Consider the following 22,374-nt stretch of genomic DNA (forward strand, 5'->3'; position numbering starts at 1 on the left):
GAACCCATGTTCACAAGGGGAAGCAAATAGGGACACTGAAACTCCATTGCCAAGAATGACCACACAGTGGCTGCCAGTCCATTATGTGAATATGTTGCCAAGTCCAGCACAATAATTGACCCAGGTAGAACCAGATATTTGTAAACTGCAGGATTCATAAGCCAAACTGTCTTCTTGGCAACTGCAATTTGTTTTCATGGCTTAAAGTCCCAAGGAAATGATTTAATCTGCCAGCCTTCTAAAGGGCTAACCTGTAGGCTGTTGGCAATAAGCCAGGATTTTAAGGGTGGGAAAGTTTTAAACCCTAAAAAAAGCTAGTCCAAGAAAGTATTGGTGGGAGACACAAAAGTGCTATGATCACATCCACTTCATAATCAGTAGCTAGCCCTCACATTAAACAACTGTGTCAGCTAAGCGTAGCCACAGGAATGGTAAAAGCAAGCCCAGGTACTCGTAGGGACTTCTGGGAATAGAAGGCACATGTAGTAAAGTGAGACGTACTTTTGTTCCACCTAACCCTCACATAAGACCAAGACTAACACTAAGACCAGACCAGAAACATATGTGCACAAACTATTTTCATCCGGGTACGAGGTCCAACTGGTCACTTCTGCTTGTGCATCAGGAAGCCCAAGTTCTGCTGCCAAAGAGGGACATCAGGCCACTGAGCCACCAGGCATCTGGGATCCTGGTAGCTCAACTTAACAAAAACTGCCAGTAGGCAACTGGTCCATTTCAAAAGCCATGCACTTGAAGAGGTGTTACTCAAAGGCAGAGTACCTGCCGGTCATGACAGGAGAACCTGCTTCAATTCTTCACACTGGAACAAACAAAACCACTGGGAAAGTTTAGTGCTAGAAGTTATAAGCCAGTATGACCAGAATAGTGAAACCATCTCAAATAAAGGAAAAGCGCTTCACAATTCACAGAGCAATGAGAGAACACTCACCTAGCACTGTAAGATTCTACAATCCCAAGCACAGCATCAAAACTTTGAGAGAGGGAGGGGAGGAAAAGGAAGGAGGGAGGTAAGGAAAGGGAGGTGCACTGAGTAGCAGGGTCAGGCAGGTGGCACTGCTGTACTGGGAAATAGCCTGAGTTCTCCAGAATTTACCAGGCTTTTAACTAGCTGTCATTTCTTTTCTTTTTATTGGGTTTTGTAAATCCCTCTTGGCATAACGCAAACCACAAACTGAGAGTCACCTTTAAAATCTGAAAGTATCCATAGACCATCAAAACCACAGCAGTAAATATCCACCTAGCAAGGCAACCAGAGCAACAGCAATGGGCAGGTCCAAATGCTCCACCCAGGAGGTCAGCTTCTTTGAATTTGAGCAATTGCTCCCCACCTGCAAATCACAGAAGAAACTGAGCAAACAAAGCAACTGTAGCCAGAGCTCTGGAAGCCTACATTCTTCCCTGGCCAGAAGCATACAGAGTGGGAGGCTTGCAGTGGGAGCTCTGACACAGGAAGGTTTTTCTTTCCTTTTGCCTCCTCACACCAGGGTAGAACCACAGCCTCCCTCCTCTACCCCAACCTCCCACAGGGTTAAAGGTCTCTGGTTTGCCCCTGCTACAGCTCTCTTGCCCCTGCCTCAGTGCCTCTGCCTTACTTGCAACCTTTTGAGCTTTCCCCATAAAACCTGTAGGCATCTGTGTCCTCTGCATTTTTTCCACTTCAGAAGGCACCTCTCACTTGGCTTTTACAGTTGAACTTGGATTAAAAGAAAAGAAGGAAACCTCAGAGTGCAGGCACAAAGAACAGCTAGCTGCACCAATATGTAAGCCTTTATATGGACATCCAAAATCCATGGTGACTGCCCAACAAATGAACTTAAGCTGTAAGTCCACCCAGCTCTGTGCCCACCCTGCTGCCAGTGAGTTATACTGCCACGCTTGCGAGCTTTTGATTCAATGGCTACACCACACTGCCCTTTGTCCCTGCAGCATGCTGCCTCACTCATGAACTAACATTTTCCTTCCTTCGCAGCACAGAGAATAAGCAGCAACTGAAGCACCATTCTAACCGCTTCTTTCTTCACCGCGTCTTTCACTGCTTAGAAACAACTCACTGGCAGGTAGGGCAGTACTGTTTTTAAGATGTATTCTCTGCAACTGCCCTACCTTAAACAGGAAGATTGCTTCTGTCCCTGATAGGCCTTTAGGAAACTAAAGGAACCCACAGAAGCCCTGTTCTTTCTTGTGCAGAAAGCTTTCCCTTTGTCAGTATCATGTACTTGGATAAATAGCTAAGGGCCTGGGATATTATCTATTCCACTTATAAGCCAAGATGCTTATCTGTTTCACACGTACGAGCAGAAAATATATGATACTGGATCTAAGAAATGGGACTTTATCATCCATGATACAAAGCTAGATTTAGCACCATGTTGCTGACATTCACCCTGTCCTACACAGCCCTCTACTAGAAGGCTCTTGGTTGATGCTCTACATCTGTGGGTTTCTACCACAGCTGAAGAACACCAAAGTTGGAAATGGATCATTTTCAGAACAAACAGAGCAAGTCTATCCATCTGTTCTTTGTCTGGGGAGTCATTACTTCATCCCTTGAGGGAGAACATCCCTGGGAAAGAGACCAGATAAAGAGCAGTAAGAGCTGGTATTCTTGTCAAATTCAGCAACAAGACTCAGGGAGGCTCACGACTCATGACAAACTGTTTCAACCAAATATATCCAATCTAATATCAGAAATGTGAGAAATAAATAAATAAATGACATGTATGTTTTGGGAGAAGCAAATTTAATATCCCTATGTGTGGACATTACTGTCTGTATACAAAAAAAGTCTAATGCAATTCATTTCAAAAGCTCTAACATTAACAGAAGAATTTAGGAAAGTTTAGGATACAAGACTGTCTTAGTTAGAGGTTTCTATTGCTATGAAGAGACACCATAACCAAATCTATTCTTAAAAAAATATTATTTTTCTTTAATTGGAATTGGCTCATAGTTCACAGATTTAGTCCATTATCATCATGTTGGGAAAAGTATGGTGCATACAGGTAAGACATAGTGCTGGAGAAAGAGCTGAGAGTTCTATATCTGTACCAGGAGGCAACAGGAAGAGAGATCCACACTGGGCCTGGCTTGAGCATTTAAAACCTCAAAGCCCACCCCCACTGACACTCTTCCTCCAACCAGGCTACATCTCTTAATAGTACCGCTCCCTGTGAGCCTATGGGGGTCATTTTCATTCAAATCACCACGAGGCCAAACATCACACATGACTTCTGTCATGTACCCTAGCAACAAACAATTGGACTTTAATTAGGTATTGCTTTGAAAGTATTAAAAATGTAATAATAAAGTACTTATCTAACAAAATATGTGTAGGATGAATAAGCAAAGAACTACAAAATATTGATAAACCACAGATAAAAAATAACAGATGCTATGCTTATGAGTTCAATTTTTTTCAATTGTAACAACAATGCAAATACTAGCAGGACTTTGTGAAGCTAACATGATCAGATAGAAGAAAGCAACTGGACATATATGCGAAAAAATAACTATCACACAGTTAATAGAAAAGGCTTACAATAACACAAGGAGGACAATACATGTTCCTGAACCTTTAGCAGAATGACAACCTAAAAAGGAATTCCTCTACCCTCCAACTCTAGACACAAAGAACAGCAGCTTTCTGATAAAAGCAGTACATACTAAATAGTTTCCATAATAAGACAATTGGATTACAAGCAGCCATTCAGCTATATCACCCAACAGAACGTAAGACACCAAACAGCACAAAAAAAAAAAAAAAAAAAAAAAAGCCTGACATGCTGACATGGTGTTGTTAAATATATAAATCCAGATGCTCAAACTGACTTTGCCTCAAGGCAGGGATGAATTTGATAGAAAATCCTACAGTAGGCAAATTATGCAAAGAAAAGAAAGCAACAGAAAAAGTTGGAAATTTCTGGGGAAACAAAAACAATGAGAGAAAAACACCTTTTTTGTTTTGTTTTGTTTTTCAAGACAGGGTTTTTCTGTGTAGCCCTGGCTGTCCTGGAACTCACTCTGTGGACCAGGCTGGCCTCAAACTCATAACTGAGATCTTCCTGCCTCTGCCTCCCAAGTGCTGGAATTAAAGGTGTGCACCGCCACAACCCAAACAAACACCTATTTTTAACTCTGGTTAAAATCATCAACAAGGGCTAAAGAGATGGCGCGCACATACACACATACATACATACACACACAGGTTTTGTTTATGATTATTATTTTTTAATTTATTAATTTTTATGTGTATGGAAGTTTTGTCTGCCTGTATATCTGTATACCACATGGGTATTGTGCCTACAAAGGCCAGAAGAGGATGTTAGATTTCCTGGGAAAGGAGCTACAGACATTTATTAGCTGCCATGTAGGTGCCTATAATTAAGACACCTCAGACCCTCTAAAGAACAAGTACACTAAAACACGGAGCCACTCCCTCCCCTCTTTTTAAAGAAAACAGGAATGGGGAGAGGGGCTGGAGGAATAGAGGAAGGGGAAACTGTGACCAGGATATAATGTATTTATGTCAGGTATGGCAGGACGGGGATAGGTTTCCTGTCTATTGAAAGTATGGTGCTCTGAAGTATGCCATTTCCAATATAATTATATCCAATTATTCACTCACAGATCATTAATTATAGTATTCCTCCAGCCATGGACTGAGGTCTCGAGAATGGTCCATTTCTATTTTCCTGACAATGGATTTTATGTATAAGAAATTTAACATTGAGAAGCCAAATGGAATTTTTGAATTGGCTTTAAATAGAAAACTCCTTTCTTCCCTGAGCTCCAATGTCATAAACAGAGTTAACAATGTTAAGTATTTTTTGGAAAAACACTCTTTCTGAAGTTTAAAGGGTGATTTTATGCAGTTAGAAATTACCTGTACATTTAGACTTTTTCACAAATACTTTCAGTTACAGTTAATTAAAATATTTCTTAAGTTGAATTCTTTATTTATAAACTCATCAAAAGTATAACTTCAGAACTGGCCACAAACTTAGGAATTATATGAGCTATACAATAAAATATTTATAACTAAAAGGGAAAATTATTCTGAAAAATGATTTTGAACTGTATTTCACGGTTAGATTCGCATATGCTGCTCAGTCATCACTGGCAAAACCAAACTGTATTCCCAGTTTATAAGGTTAAAAAAAAATAACCTATGTAATTATTTTATAACATAAAATTTTATTTAACTCACCAGCTGTAGCACTTTTCAAAATTAGCATCTTATCTAAGTACTTGTATTAAGTGCACGAGTGTGGGAAAAAAAAAACTATTACCATGGAAACAAAATCTTTATAAATTCTAACATATGTAATTTGATATGCAGTTTTTCATAAAAATAATATAATCTGATTTTTTTTTTCCTCTAGAGAGGGTTTCTCAGTGTAGCTGTGGCTGTCCTAGAATTCACTTTGTACAGCAGGCTGTCCTCAAACTCACAGACCCTCCTGCCTCTCCTGAGTGCTGGGACTAAAGGTGTGCGCCATCACACCTTGTTTTTTCAATCTAATTCTTAATGTAGTGTTTATTACTAGTGTTATTAGCTTATTTTCTAAAGCCAAAATATTTTTAAATTACCTTATGAAAATTTTAGTAACATAGAAGTACTAATCACATTTATGGCATTGTTAATAAAGCAAAAATATTAGACTAAGTACTGTATTTTAAAAACTACTATTTGTGGTTTCTCATGCCTTTAATCACAACTCAGCTGTACAGGGAATGCACAGAAGTGACTAGACTTGAGTTTGTCGCTACAATTACTACTTAGAAGAAATTCAGATTTTGTTTCTCAAAATAACTTGCCTATAGCTTTAAAAAAGTCACCTCATTGAGTCACAGAAACATCTTTCAACAGCTATATTGTCGCTTGAATTACAAAATTTGTATGGCTAGAAAGCAGACAGTGCACATAGATCAACTAGTGTTAAGTCCATATGTTTCCATAATTTTCCAAAAAGACAGACCTACTAGGTCAAAAAGTAGGTTCACGGGATTCTCTCTAACAGATGACATACCCAGATTCTAGCAAGTCAATAGATTTCTCTTTTCCTTTGTTTCTTCTACATAATCAGGATGTTTAAGCAAACACTTAACTCTCTGCCAGGAGAACAATATATAGATTTTTATCATGTTAATAATTTTCATATTCCAATCATAATTCTCAAAATGATGCTAACATGTTCCCTCTGACTTTGTTAGTTTAAAATAACACTTTAATATCATCTACCTTTAACAAAGCTATCATTCTAGTAAGATCCTTTTCCATAACTTTGAAAATGCATGAATAATAAGCAGCACAACACTTTCATTTTTAGCATTACCAAACTTTCCAACACAAAACTATGCAGAAAATTTTCAAGTCACAACAAAATGTTCATATTACTTTCAGTTTCTAAAGAAATAGAATTCAAACTTCATGTACTCATCGGCTATTCCCCAATAAAACTTGAACACTAGCCATAAAAGATTATGAAAATATTACTTTTCAAAATTATACGAGAATAAATCTAGTGATTTTTTTTTAATCTAGGATACAACATCTTGAAAACTCAACCCTATTCCTAATCTAGGAAATAAGTAATGATTAATAGTCTAATAACATGGCCATCAGCAATGTGTTCCTATTTGGCTCAGTGGGTAATCTTGCTTGTTGCCAAGCCTGACAACCTGAGTTTCTGCCCAGAATCCATGTGTTGGAAGGAAAGAACCAATTCCTGCAAGTTTACTGACCATGACATGTGTACCATGGCATGCATGCATAATACATACATGTAATTAAAAAATAACCTAGTCAATACATACTATTTCCATCTAAAAAGGCATGTACTCTCACTAACAAGAATAGAAGTGTATTTAAAGACACCCACAATTGATGGAAATTTAATTTTAATGTTATTTTGTTTTTATAGCATTCTTTCATTATTTTTGACAAGGATCTTAAAATAGTTTAGTTTTATAGCCTGAGGACACACACATTTTCCTTTACCACATATATTTACTAGCAGCATTAGCTATCACCATATACAATATTTAAGATAGATCAATTCACCAACAAATGTGCCGATGTCAAAAATAGAAATAATTCAGTGAAATAAAATATTAACAGCAAATGGTCAACACATATCTATATGTAGAAACAACCAGCACAGGTGAGGACTGAAATCGCCATCTCCAGAAATGAAACAAATTACTTCTATCTATGTACTACCATTATACAAGCAATTGAATGCTTACAAATGTTTTACGATATAATCGCCTTAAGTCAATGTGACTAGTAGTATGAACAAATGAATGAAATGAAGGAATATATGAGTGGATGAATACTGAAGTCAAGATGACATTTAATACTGTGAGGTGGTCATAATTTAGAATTCAAAGAAATAACGTGAATATAAACTAGTTGAAATCAAACGTGGTTCACTGTAAAGATACAGGGCTTTCTATCTGTAGAACAAAGAACCTCAACCCAAAGCATGCACAGCTACTAACACAGTCAAGTCCAGACTTAAAAATATATTGCTTTAAGATGTAACCCCCTGAACACATACATACACAAACACAAAATAAACCTATTTTCTTAATGTTTGGCATTGGTAATCAATGAGCCAGAACAAAACACACATTTTAAAAAGACTAAATTACTCATATTCTATTTAAGAACAACAAACAACCACTTTTAAACTTAGGCTTTTAAAACAGCATCCTTATATAAAGCAGGGGGGGGAACAGCCCTGCCATACATATGAAGCAGTTTAAGCCAGTACAACTGGCCAATCAAAATTAGTGAATGCACTGCATCTCTCTGCAGTGGAGAGAAGCGACAAGGTAGGCTGTCACTCTGCAAAATCTGCTCAGAGCAGGCTTTCCTCTGAAGAGCAGTGCCGTTCCCTTTCAGAAAGACGGGATCTGAATGCTGTCTCTGGAGACAAGAGCCCTCAGTATGCTAAATTACTTTCATTCCGTATTTTCAAATGCTTCTTGACTGCACAGTAGGCAGAGAGAGAGGCTGCTGCAGCGGAGCAGCACTACCCGTTCTGTACATTAGCAGGACTGCTGAAACAATGGCACAGTACAGGCACATTTTCATTAAGGTCATTCTGAAGAGATTGTTATGACTCTCTTCCCTCAGCCCTGTACTTACAAACGAACAAAATTAATCAATCAAAACTGGAACTGCTTCAACTACATCAAGAACTGGTCAAATCTTTACAAAGGTAAGATGTGTTCCTTGTTATAGTAGTATACAGCTGCTTTGGAAAGGCAAAGTGGGGTAAAATTACTTAGCCTAAATTTTTTAAGAGTTTGCTTATTTTCCTCTACTTATTGGTAAATATGTAATTTTTAAAATTTAATTCTCTTAAGGAATGATGTATTTTAAATGTAATTTCTAGGCTGCACTGTTAAATCAAAAAAAAAAACATTCTGTTCTCTATAATTTACTCCAAAAATATGAGCTCTTAAGTCATTCCAGATATACCAAATATTCTTAATATCATTAATATAGCATTTTTCAAGTGCTAAAAGAATGTTTATGTTTCTTGTGAGAAGCCAGTTTACTATCTGGCTGTTTTATGTTAAGATTATAACTGGACATCTTCACTGAAAATTATTTGCAATTAATATTTTTACTACCATTTACATTTCACCCACATGAGCAATTCATCAAAAGAAATTTATAGTGTCTTATCACAGTATCTGTTTTAATGAGTTAAAGTTCAAACTATGTGCTAATAATTAAGCAAGCTGCAATATTTCCCAGCATGCAGGAAATGTTAAATTTATTACCGAGGGAGAAACAGCAATATGTTTCGTGAATACTAACTGTTCATGATCTTTGAACACTCAAGTTAGCTTCTAGAAGAGAAGAGAAATTAGTTTATAATTGCAGTCTTTCTCGTGGTTATATTCTCATGATAACGCTTCTGCTCGATAAGATAATATATGTCATTTTTATTATGAAAAAGGGATTTTACTTCAAGAAACTTCATCTTATGACTATAACTATGCCTATAGAATACAGCTTGCTTATTTTGACAACAAATGCTATGTGGTTTTAATTTTTTAACTAAGGTAACTCGTAATTAATTGAAAATTACTAGGAAGCCTATTACTTAATCATTTTTTGCCTTTTTCACAAGGGCCCACAACTAATTCAATATAGACAACTGACAATTTGAAGAATGCAACTGACTGAGAAGCTCCCTAGCTCTCTGAACCACAAACTGCTATATATTCTTGTAACACATGATTTTAAGACACTAAGGAGTTAAAGCCTCAGATTAGCTCTACTGGAATGGAACGAGCGGACAGCATCCCAAGAAGATGCTACATAGAATAACCACGAAAAGGAAAAGAAATAGAACTGTAAAAGCCTGAAGACCAACTGGTGAGCATTATTAAGGAAAATCTCACACTTTAATACAGCAGAATTATGGACAGTATTGATTCTGCAAGGCACAGTGAAGCAAAAACTTCAAAATGAAGCAAGCAAAATGAAGCTTTAGTAAATGTTTCCTGCACTATTCACAGTCCTATCAACTGATATGACTAATCGAGTTTTCCATCTGAGCTTTATGACCAATTATGTATCCTCTTCTAATGAGAACAAACCGAATTAAATAGCAGATGGTTTTTATCAACAGAGCATGTACTGGATTTATAATATAAAGCAAATTATGTGATCAAAAAATCATTTCAAAATAATGAGAACTGCTGCAAAAACAGACTGAAAACAAGTGGATTATCTAAATGCATTTTAGAGGCTAGAAATGTTATGCTTCCTTTTCTATTTTCACATATTGTGGAAAATAAAGAGACACAATCTTATATTCCTTCAAAAAAGAAAATGCAATTTCTATCATTTGATGAAGTCTCATTTGCCTGAAAATTATGTGCCATTCTTTAGAAATCCATCAGCCAACTAAATCTCACAGTTCATACAACTGAAGTACTCAAATAGCAAATGAATGAATTCCTACAAGACATGAAATAAAACACAGCTACTCCACTGTTGCCAGGGAAAATTTCATGTCAAAATTGTCAATGACATCATGTATCAATTTATGGAAAACTACGATGGTGAGCCAAAAGACCCATAAGGCAACAGCAAACAGGTAGGTCAGAAGATGCATGGAGCCCCATGGAAAGAAATAGATCTGTTTTATATAATTATAAATGTGATGTGACAAAACAAAGACCTGATGTTCACTCTGCCAGTTCAGAAAATTTGGTTCTCTTAAAACTTCCCATTTTTATAGGATTTCATTAAGCTAAGCCATTTTATATGATCGATGTGTCTAGTAATACCCATTACAACTAAAATGAAATCAATGTGTCATATGCCTCTGAAATATTATCCCTCAAATAACATGTATAAAGTTGTCAAAGGTAACATCAATGGAAATGTCATTGAGAATTTTGAAAATTATGAGTTTTTATACTTCAGGTTGGAATATTTTGCAGTTCAAATGCTATACCTGAAATATGAAATATACTTGGATATATGAGTTCATATTTTAAGCTGAATAACCTCAATGCAGGTATTTCAGGCCAGAAAAAAATCATGCCTCATTTTTATAAATGATTCTAAACTCCTAAAATATATACTAGCATGAATTTTCCAAATGTTTATTTTAGAGCTTTTCTTCAAACTTATTCACTGAACAAAATATTTCACAAGTAATGTGGTATTTTAAAGCTTCCTCAAAATGGACCTCAGACTATTCTTTTGAATTTAATTTTTCTGCCTCACAAATTTTTTAAACAAAACAACTGAATAACATTCTCTAAAACCACTTCAAAAGCATCTGCTTCTTAATACACATCAAACTTTAATTTCCTCTTTCTACAACACACGAGAGGGTGTGGTCACATAAATAAATCAGCCACCTGAATACTTTTTACTAAGCTTGTGGCTTTTTATTTTAGCATAACATCTTTTTCTCCCAATTTTTGAAAGTCTATTTTTAAAACGTAGTGGGCATATTTACCATGATACACAAAATGCCCACCATGTGCCTCTTTCTTTAGGAAATAGCCCCAATGTCCACACTGTTGACCTCCTAGAGACTCAGCTAGAGTCGATAGGATGGTGAGGAATGAATTAGTACACCATTTATCCTTTCAAATGAACACTTGTCCCCGTCATGTGAACTCTCACAGGAATAATTACACCTACACTAATCATGCTAGAGCACATTAAAGTAGCACTTACTTTCCTTCCCCTCACAACACTGTTTAAATAAAATCTTAGACCATTGCACCAACATTAGTTCTGTACACTAAAAGTTCTTCTTATTCAAAAGCATGCTTTCTCTAGAAAATAAACACCTCAGTTATTTCCAATGAAGTAAACCCTTAGAGTATAAATAGCAATTTTGCTCTAGGGAGGAATAATCCCCATATGATCATTTCTTCAAAACCAGAACAATTTTCCTTTATACAAAAAACAATGCAGCCTTGATGTTTCCCAATTCTACATTTTGCATCAGTAGTTTACAAAACAAAAAAATTAAACTAAGTACATGATAAAAAGATACTCTGTTGTTTAAAAAGAATACCATGTCTTATATGTCATTTAAACTTCCAAATTCAAATATTCTATTTCATTTTCTAGGGAAACACCAACTGCTCCAAAAGAATGTGTTTTTCTCCTGTTCTGGAAATCAACATGCAGTCTGAATCAAACATCACAGTGCGAGATGACACTGATGACATCGACACCAATATGTACCAACCACTATCATACCCACTAAGCTTTCAAGTGTCTCTCACTGGATTTCTCATGTTAGAAATTGTGCTGGGACTTGGCAGCAACCTTACCGTATTGGTACTTTACTGCATGAAATCCAACTTAATCAACTCTGTCAGTAACATTATCACAATGAACCTCCATGTCCTTGATGTAATAATCTGTGTGGGATGCATTCCCCTAACGATAGTGATCCTGCTGCTCTCACTGGAGAGCAACACTGCGCTCATCTGCTGTTTCCACGAAGCTTGTGTTTCCTTTGCAAGTGTTTCAACAGCAATCAATGTGTTTGCTATCACTCTGGACAGATACGACATCTCTGTAAAACCTGCAAACAGGATTCTGACAATGGGCAGAGCTGTAATGCTAATGACATCCATTTGGATTTTTTCTTTCTTCTCATTCCTGATTCCCTTCATTGAAGTAAATTTTTTCAGTCTTCAAAGTGGAAATACGTGGGCAAACAAGACATTGCTGTGTGTCAGTACGAGTGAGTACTATACTGAGCTGGGGATGTATTACCACCTTCTAGTTCAGATCCCCATCTTCTTCTTCACAGTCGTGGTGATGCTGATCACATACACCAAGATATTGCAGGCTCTTAACATCCGGATAGGCACCAGATTCTCCACAGGGCAGAAGAAGAAAGTCCGGAAGAAAAAGACAATCTCTCTAACAGCACACGAGACCACAGATTTGTCACAAGGCAGTGGCGGGAGGAACGTCGTGTTTGGTGTGAGAACTTCAGTTTCTGTGATAATCGCCCTGCGGCGAGCCGTGAGACGCCACCGGGAACGACGAGAAAGGCAAAAAAGAGTCTTCAAAATGTCTTTATTGATTATTTCTACTTTTCTTCTCTGTTGGACACCAATTTCTGTTTTAAATACCACCATTTTATGTTTAGGCCCAAGTGACCTTTTAGTAAAATTAAGATTGTGTTTTCTAGTCATGGCTTATGGAACAACTATATTCCACCCTCTCTTGTACGCATTCACCAGACAAAAATTTCAAAAGGTCTTAAAAAGTAAAATGAAAAAGCGAGTTGTTTCCATAGTTGAAGCTGATCCCTTGCCTAATAATGCTGTAATACACAACTCATGGATAGATCCTAAAAGAAACAAAAAGGTTACCTATGAAGACAGTGAAATAAGAGAGAAATGTTTAGTTCCTCAGGTTGTTACAGACTAGGGAGAAGTCTAAGTTTTACCAAATTTACATTCAGAAGAATTTTAAATTTAAATTGTAAAAACTGATTACTGCCAAATGTAAGAGAAAACATTCTCAGTATTGGTTATGTTGTAAATTTTCAATGTGAATGTCAATTAGATTAGGTCATATATACTCAATTTCTTCATTATTTAATGTATTTGTTGCATGGCAGTTTGTTAAAAGTAGTATCCCATGTATATTTTGTCAATACTATGTCCATCAGAAGATATCCATGTAAGTCATATTTTCTAAAGAATAAATACGTAGCCTTAAAAGAGTGTATAACTTTAAAATGTAACTGAAACAGATATCTAAGATTTTTAAAACAATATATGAAGTCTTTTATTTCTAAGCCACGAACTACAGACATGATGACCAGTTGCATAATGTTTAACACAAAAAAATTATAGGCTCAAAACAATCACAGCAAGATTTTCTGTACCATTATGCTGTTTCTGATGTGATCAACTTGTTAAAATATTTTAACAACAAAATAATGAACTATATATTAACGTATTCTTTCTTTTGAATGTAGGAAATATAGACTATAATAGTATTTCAAAACCTTGAATCAATGAATAAATAAGCCCTACATATGCACACCAAAACAGGGAAACTTTGAAAATCAAGTTTATTAAAGAAAGAAAAAAAGATTGAATTCTATTACAAGGGTAATATGGCTATAGTACAAATGAATCAACTATAAAGGCAGTGAGGAGGAACAAGGCTACAGTAACTCCAGCTTTGTCCCTCCTCCCTCATTCTTCCTGCTTCTATACCAAATATTCTAGATTAAAAGAAAATGTTAGTCTTAAAAAACTGCAATAAAACAATTTTTAACTCTATTTTGTATAAGAGATGTTAACCATACAAATAGAAAGACTGAGCAGAGGGAAAGAGGATTGTTTCTGCCACTGTAGAAAAGCCTAACACAGCCAGATGTTTCTAAGTTTAGATACAAAGCAACTTATGTGAGGCAGAATTTATACAATATTCCTTCCCAGCCTTCAAAATACAGCAGTTGTTTCCACTCTCCAGGTGATTAAAGCAACCATTAATTGTGATACATTTCTATTCCAACACCATGTAACATAACTTAAGCATTTTCTCTCAAATCCTCAATTTGTTATATAATGATTACTAATTGTAATTATAGATAATAAGTATTACGAATATTTTCATAGCAAAAATTTCTCACTTGTTATAACAATCTGGCAATGTGTAGTAAATATAAAAAACTTAGCAACAACTTAAAATATGTAAGTACCTGCTATAACTGGTTAGCTTGACAATAATTATTCTATATTTTAAATACTGTATTCATTAAATGAAGTAATATTTTTAAATTTAAAACCTCATGTTAAACATTTTATTTATATATATATATATATATATGTACACATATATATATAAAATCACTTTCATACAAATAAATGAGTTCATTTAATCAACTTTACTGACTAGCCTAGACCCTGGGGAAATGAGTATGGTACAGGAGCTTAAAAATCACTAATGTTTCTGGCAAATTAAACTGATTCATTTCTGATAATAATACTAGTGTCAAAACTTGGCAAAGGCCCACTTTCCTCCTGCTTTATGAAATTAAAGAAATGCTGCAGTTTGACAAAATGTAGCATAATCAAATAAAATTTATTTTTGAAACTTAAAACTAAGAATTAATGGTGTTAAGAAATTTTTCATTTATTAATGCATTTGGCCTACAGTATCTCCTAACAACCTAAATCTTTTAATGCATTTTGTACTTGGAATTCCAAGCATAAGTTAAAATATTCATACCTAGATTTATAAAATCTTAATTTTAAAAATTATACTACTTTCACAGTTCATGTTAAGGAAAACCTCCACTGAGTTTTCAGTATTTTTAATCATAAGATTTATAAAGCATTGCAAATAAATGAGTATAAAAGCTAATTTCTGCCAGGTTGGCCTAACAGTTTTCATGGATTCTGATTTTCTTCTGTATTAGGAAAAAATTAAATAGCAAACTATAACGCCCTGTAAGCTGCTATTTGTTCATGGACATCAGAGTAAACAAGGAAGCATTTTCCCCTACTGTAATGAACATTTCAGGATACAAAAGTATACCTACTGATTTACAGCAAACAAAATCTATGCTTGTCCACACCTCACCAGAAACCTCAAGTAGCATTTAATGTGTTCAATAGTATATAATGTGTGAAAGCTAGGTAAAAAAGCAAGCATAAATGTCCGCAATTGTTGATCTCTTGGTAAAGGACAGCTCAGACAAACTCAAGTTTTCACTGACTTATGTTCTACTGAAGAACATTATTTTCCTCAGAATGTCTTCTGCTTTCATATGGTGGTTGCTGGTTTTATCGTTATTGTTTTGGGGTTTTGTTTGTTTGTTTTACTTTTTCACTAGAAATTTTACCCCACAGAAGCATTCTGGCTAACTTTTCCCTTTATAATGAAAACTTTTTGCAAATGCAGTAGAAGCAGGAGAGGTATAGGCTGCTTCTTACATGTCTACCTGTATAGCCATGTGCTTCCAATCTATGCTCTCAGACATGGATGCTAATGTCTGTAGTTAGGAGAGTCAACTATTTCCAGGAAGAGCTTCATAAAGTTCAGAAATTTGTACTTTCTACTTTGTTTGCCAATCTAGGGAATTATTACTCTACCAAGAAGATCTTCAAACCAATTATGAAGATTAAATTCTTCACAATTGGGCTTTTAAAAAGACTGTTCTATACTTCACACTGTTAGTCATAATCACATAAGTGATCAAGTTTTCCATGTCCAAAACAAAAACAAAAACTCCAACTTCACCAGCCAATCGGGGTGGCTTAGTGGTAAAGAAAAGCACTTGCCACACAAGGCTGGCAACCAGAATTTGATTACTTGAACCCACATACAGGTAGGAGAGAAACAATTCCACAAAGCTGTCCTCTGACCTCTAAATGTGCTGCTTGGTACTTGCGCGTATGTGTACACACACTATAAATAAAAACTTTTTTTTTTTTCAAATCAGACTCAAGAGTAAACACAATAAAATTTTAGGAAATACTAGGATTTTATTACACATAATAACTCTTGCTATATTTCAAGGTCAACAGCATTTTTTCCCCCAAGACAGGGATTTTCTGTATAGCTTTGGGTGTCCTGGACCAAGCTGGCCTTGAACTCACAGATCCTGCCTCTGCCTCCCTGAGTGCTAGGATTACAGGTGTGCCCCACCAGACCCAGCTGGTCAGCAGCATTTTTAATCTTATTGCATTTTGTGGCTATATAATTAGGTTTTGTAATTCAGTTGGCCTGTGAATTTTTTTATTCTTTTTTTATTGTTTATTATTATTAGTGACATTTTATTAACTCTGTATCCCAGCTGTATCCTGCTCCCTTATTCCCTCCCAATCCCACCCTCCCTCCCTCCCTCAGCTTCTCCCTGCCCCTTTCCAAGTCCACGGATTGGGGAGGACCTCCTCCTCGCCTTTCATCTTGGCCTGTGAATTTTTATAATGCATAAGCACCATCACAGAGCTGTTGAATTACAGAGAAAAGGTAATGACACAAAGGAATATAAAAATCCATAATCTAGGTATACATCAAATATTGCTCATCAGAATTTCTTGGAGTGGAATGTTTTCAGATTGCTGTAGGTAGACCTGTATATATTTAATGACATAACTTACAGATTGGTCCAATTTAATTGAGTTTCATCTATTTCACATACACATAATCTAAAGGTAATTTTATGACATATCATCATATTAAGTCAAGCGTAGAATACTGCCTGTGTCCTGTCCAAAAAGATTCAGATTTTACAATATTTTGGATTTTCAGATTAGCAATGCTTGAGCTATCTTCAAAAGTGTTAAAAACCTGAAAAGGAGGTACACTACTCAAATTTAATAAAGGAAGAGAAATATTTTAGGAGACTAAAGGAGAAAACAATTATATCAAATTTTATATGGTCATAACAAAAGTACTACTAAGGAAGACTACTACAATGTATTCCAGAGGAAAAAAAAAGAAAGAAAATTGCTGTTTAGAAGAAAATTAATACAGTAAGGGGAATCTATTTAGGAAGTTACATTGGGCCATTACACAAGACCTGAAATGCCAGCAGAAACATGTGAGCAAGGTAACAAAAAGAAGGGCAAGCTGCCAAAATCACCAACAACGTTGTTAGAGAGTAATATGCACAGAACTATCTGGAGAGGCCTCAATGGATAGGAGGTTGCTGCTTTCACCTGGATATTAAGGAGTGTCTTGCCAAAACTATAGCAGTAGCTAGGAGAGGCAGTAACAGCCACAATCAATAGGCTTTGCTAACTAAGGAAAAAGCTGATGGAAGAAAATGAAGAATTAAGCATGGCCACGTGAAGAACCATAAGAAACCAGATTGCCCTCTATAATGGGAATATTTAATTATGCACTGCACAAAGTACAAGGATAACAAGGGCAAAACAGTAAGAATCTGCGGGAGAAAATTCAATAAAGTAAAATGAATATTATTCATGAATGTTTTCATTACCAGAATATATTTAGACTGACGGGATTTGGGGTTTTGGTTTTGATTTTTATTTTTGAGACTCACTAGCCCTGGCTGGTCTGAACTAACTACACAAACCTGAATGGCTTCAAACTCAGAAACGTGTATGTGTTTAATGTCTTCTAAATGCTGACATGAAAGGCCAGGAATCTAAACTGAAATGTTAGGATTGAATTACCTACTTTATATCTCACAAGTTAGTTGACTGCGTCTTCCCACCATAGCATCCTTTTGAGCAGTTTTGTTTATAAAAAGATTAAAAGGCCTTAGTTAAATGCTTGCCTATTCTTTACAAAACCCTGCAGCCTAGCACTGCGTAAAACCATTCGGAAATCCCTAGCATACAGCTGATAGTAGGAAGATCACAGGTTCAAGGTTATCCTTGTCTACACAATGCTAAATACAGAGTTTGAGCTAGCATGGTCTACAGGATACCCTTTCTCAAAATAAATTAACATATAATGACAACATAACAACATCCATGTAATAGAAAATAAAAAGAAAATCATCCTTTGCCTTTTCCCCCCAATAATCAATAATAAATATCCATCCAATTCATTATATGCATATCATCATTATTTGTTAATGGCTGTATCAAGTTTTTGTTGTTGTTTGCTTGTTTTTGCTTTTTTAGATGGGGGTCTCACTGTGTAGCTCTGACTGCCCTGGAACGCACTATGCAGGCCAAGCTGGTCTTGAACATACAGATATCCATCTGCCTCTACTTCCTAAGTGCCAGGATTAAAGGTGTGCATCTCACTCATAAATATATTAAATTAAGATTTTTTAAATATAGCATTGTAAAGAAATGCTGATAAAGGATCAAATAATTAAACCTTTTTATAGAATCAAATAGCTTCAAGCTGTATTTCAATATCACCGCTGAAAATGCAAGGAAATTTCTATTTCTTAACTTGGCATCAGAAGCAAATATTTTTTCTGAATAAAGGCAAGAAAGAAAAAATTATAAAACATCTTTTCTTTAACTGTGAAGTAAGTAAACAAAGCAAATGTTTGGAGAGTATTTTCTTTACAGTTCAGAGATGAGCATTTTCAGGTATTCTTGAATGCCAGACTCTTTGGAGACATATGAGACCAAAGGAACAAAATATGAGCTTACTTGAAATAAGTGTTACATGGAAAATGGTATCTGGGTGATATCAAAAGAGGGTAAATAAGGAATGCACACAGCTCAGGTGTTAAGAGAATTTGTTGCTCTTCCAGAGGACCTAAGTTCCACTCCTAGCACCTACAACCTCCTATAATTCCAGCTCCAAGGTATCCAACACACTCCTGCTTTACATTCACACACTCACACGTGGATACACACACACACAAAATCTTCTGTTTTGTTTTGTTTGAGGCAGGGTTCCTCTGTGTAGCCTTCACTGTCCTGGCCTCGCTTTGTAGACCAGGTTGACCTCAAACTCACAGAGATCTGCTGCTTCTGCCTCCCCAAGTGCTGGGATTATAGGCATGCACCACCATGCCAAGCCAAATCTTTTTTTAAAAACATAAACTACTCAAGGATATTCATCTCCTAGGGAAATAAAAATAAAATTGTGTTTAGAGTTAACAAAAAACTACTTTGAAAAATGAACTTTTTCTAAAAACCATTCAAATGATGAAAGAATCTACGGCCGTCTGGCTGGATACATTTGAAACATAAGTAAACACTGTAATTGTACATATTTGAAAAGAGTAGTATCATGATTAAAAAGAGAGAATGGGCTTTTTTACTAATACAAAAGCTATCACTGGCTAAGGAATAACTTATTTCTATACCTAAACTGAGCTGAGTAAACTCAATGCAAATATCTCTCCCCTTTCTCATTGAGAGAGAGAAAGAGAAGATAATTCTAAGTGTCTCCACCATTCTTGTCACACAATTTTCACAGGCCCCAATAAGCTGTATCCTTGGCTTTCAAGCATGACAGCTTTGTACTTCCACCAGCAGGTGGTAAAAGGAGCTGTCATTCATGTCACTGCCACCAATATCAACTCTACCACTATCAAACCCTGAAGCATTACTAAGATAAAAGCAAGCTGAGTCTGTCTGGGAGCAAGGTCATTTTCCTCACCCTGCTGCCATGAAAGCAATGTGTCACATTTTCCTGAGAGGAGTTAGCAAGGCAGACTACAAAGCGTATCTATCAAGTTTTCAGGATGAAAAGAAAACGCAGTGCAAGACAGAATAATAATATTATGAAGAAATTACTTTCCCTTTAGAGAGTTATTGACAAATAATACTCAAAGTAGATGGAAATTTTTAATTTCATATAAAAATTTTCATGTCACTACTAACAAAATGAGGACTTTGGCCATGCTAAACATAGACAGCAAGAGCGAGAAACCAAAATGGAAATGCAGAGAAGATGACAAATACATCAGCCTAACAACATATTCTCATGATTCCATGTCTCCCTATATGTGGGCTATTTTTATTGGTATATAATATTCTGTGTGGACTGGATAGAGATTACTGTACTATTCAGGCATGGTAGTGCACGTCTTCAATGCTAATATTCAGACAGCAGAGACAGGAAGACTTCTGGGAGTTATGCCATACTGGTACAAACAGGGTTCCAGACCATATAGTAAGACCATGTCTCAAAAGAGAGAGAGAGAGGAAAAAAAAAAGAAACAATAAATTTACCAACTCCATATTTTAATGTTTTTTTTTTTTATTTTGTTACTGAAAAAAATGCTACCCAACTATGGCTACCTTACTGTATAAAGCTGTCTTAACTATATATACTACAATAAGTCAGTTATAAAAAGGAGAACTGTTACACCTCCCCAAAAAGTGCTTGACATACACTAACTCATCAGAAATAGAGGAATTGAAAGTGAGCACTTTTTGTTTTCTAATCTTAATCCTGTATCCTGCTTAAAATAGTACTCAACTATTTATAGCCCTGCCCCCAACACACACACACACACACGCACGCACGCACGCACGCACGTGCACGCACACGTACACACACATGCACACTAAAATGAAATGCCAACTTTGGGGCCCTTCTGACTTTCTCAACCAAAATCTCTAGGACTTTAAGTCTGAAAAGTACATTTTAAGTAATTTCTCTTTCTTTTTTTTTTTTTTTAAGTAATTTCTATCACATAATCTGAATGTTCAAGTTCCTTACCAGCTGACTTAAAACAGCCACAGTGCCCAGGCTACCGTGAATTCTGAGCCACTGCAGAGGCAGAATAATCAGTGGCTTGGGGGGTGGAGAGTCAGCATGAGTAACAACAAAAACTATCTCACAGAAATAGGGTGAAGGCGATTACCAGAAGACTAAAGGTTCAGGGTGCTCCGGTTTCTAATAAATGAGAAGTTTTAGATACAGCTCACTCTGAATTCAATTCATATCAAACTGCCCTCTTTAAAAAAAAATGCACTTTTTAATCTTAACTACTTAATCAACAGACTATAACCAATCTACCAAGACATTAGCTTCCTGAAGACATAAATTTTGTATTTATAAGTAAGTTTTTGATAAAACATTTCTAGTTAAAAAACATACATTCAGCAGGGTGCAGTGCAGTGGTCTGTATTCCCAGAATTTAGGAGGCAGAGGCAGGCAGATCTCTGTGAGTTCAAGGCCAGCCTGGTTTACAAAGCAAGTCCAGAACAGCCAAGGCTACACACAGAGACTCTGTCTCCAAAAAACAAACAAAAAAGAAACATTCAAGAGACCTGACAGCACGGGTCTGGCATCCCAGCTAGAAGATAAAGCTGAAAAAGGATCACAAGTCCAAGGCATTCAAAGCCTGGTTAGGTTAGTCAGACCCTGTCTCAAAATAAAAAAAGAGCTGGGCAGTATGGCTCAGTTCTTGCCTGTCAAAGTGTGTAGCTCTACGCATGTGTGTGCGTGTGGGCGCACGTGCATGTGTGTACACTCTGAACATATAGAATAATACTACCATGAAAAATGACATAAACTATTGTTCAATAATATATACCATGCAGTAATATATACCATTCAGTCAAATAGTTAATTATAAAATCTCATGACCCCTGTTTATTTTTAAATTATGCTATTCTGATGACAAAATACTATTCTTGGATATTTTTACTCTTTTCAACATAAAACTATTAAAATATAATATTTAACATAAAGGATAAGAACTATCTCTGCAAACACTTAAAGAAATGTTCAATGTCCTTAGTCATAAGGGAAATGCAAATCAAAACAACCCTAAGATTTCACTTTACACCCATAAGAATGGCTAAGATCAAAAACTCAAGAGACAACACATGCTGGAGAGGTTGTGGAGAAAGGGGAACCCTCCTCCACTGCTGGTGGGAATATAAACTTGCACAACCACTCTGGAAAGAAATTTGGCGCTTCCTCAGACAACTAGGAATAGCGCTTCCTCAAGATCCAGCTAGGCATATACCTAAAAGAGGCTCAAGTACACAATAAGGACATTTGCTCAACCATGTTTGTAGCAGCCTTATTTGTAATAGCCAGAAGCTGGAAACAGCCCAGATGCCCCTCAGTTGAGGAATGGATACAGAAATTGTGGTACTTTTACACAGTGGAATACTACTCAGCAATCAAAAACGAAGAAATCATGAAATTTGCAGATAAATAGTGGGAACTGGAAAAGATCATCCTGAGTGAGCGATCCCAGAAGCAGAAAGACATACAGGGTATATACTCACTCATATAGACATATAATATAGGATAAACCTACTAAAATCTGTACACCTAAAGAAACTAATCAAGAGGGAGGACTCTGGCTAAAATGTTCAATCCCTATCCAGAAAGGCAAAGAGGATGGACATCAGAAGAAGGAGAAAAGAGGGAACAAGTCAGGAGTCTGACACAGA

The 22,374-nt window shown here is 36.1% G+C and overlaps 2 protein-coding genes across 2 annotated transcripts in view; one reads left to right on the forward strand and one right to left on the reverse strand.

The window, feature by feature from the left end:
• The window catches only part of Cog5 (component of oligomeric golgi complex 5), a 279,550-nt gene that overhangs the window by 210,983 nt on the left and 46,193 nt on the right, over positions 1-22,374 (reverse strand). The gene's annotated exons all lie outside the window — the stretch shown is intronic.
• On the forward strand, positions 9,950-13,189 carry Gpr22 (G protein-coupled receptor 22). Its single transcript, XM_055624652.1, has 2 exons — positions 9,950-10,148; positions 11,651-13,189. The coding sequence occupies exon 2, from the start codon at positions 11,675-11,677 to the stop codon at positions 12,971-12,973; it is 1,299 nt and encodes a 432-aa protein (XP_055480627.1). The 5' UTR covers positions 9,950-10,148; positions 11,651-11,674; the 3' UTR covers positions 12,974-13,189.

The sequence above is a fragment of the Psammomys obesus genome, unplaced genomic scaffold (assembly GCF_907164565.1).
Source record: "Psammomys obesus unplaced genomic scaffold, mPsaObe1.curated_primary_1811, whole genome shotgun sequence".
NCBI classification, from domain to species: Eukaryota; Metazoa; Chordata; class Mammalia; order Rodentia; family Muridae; genus Psammomys; species Psammomys obesus.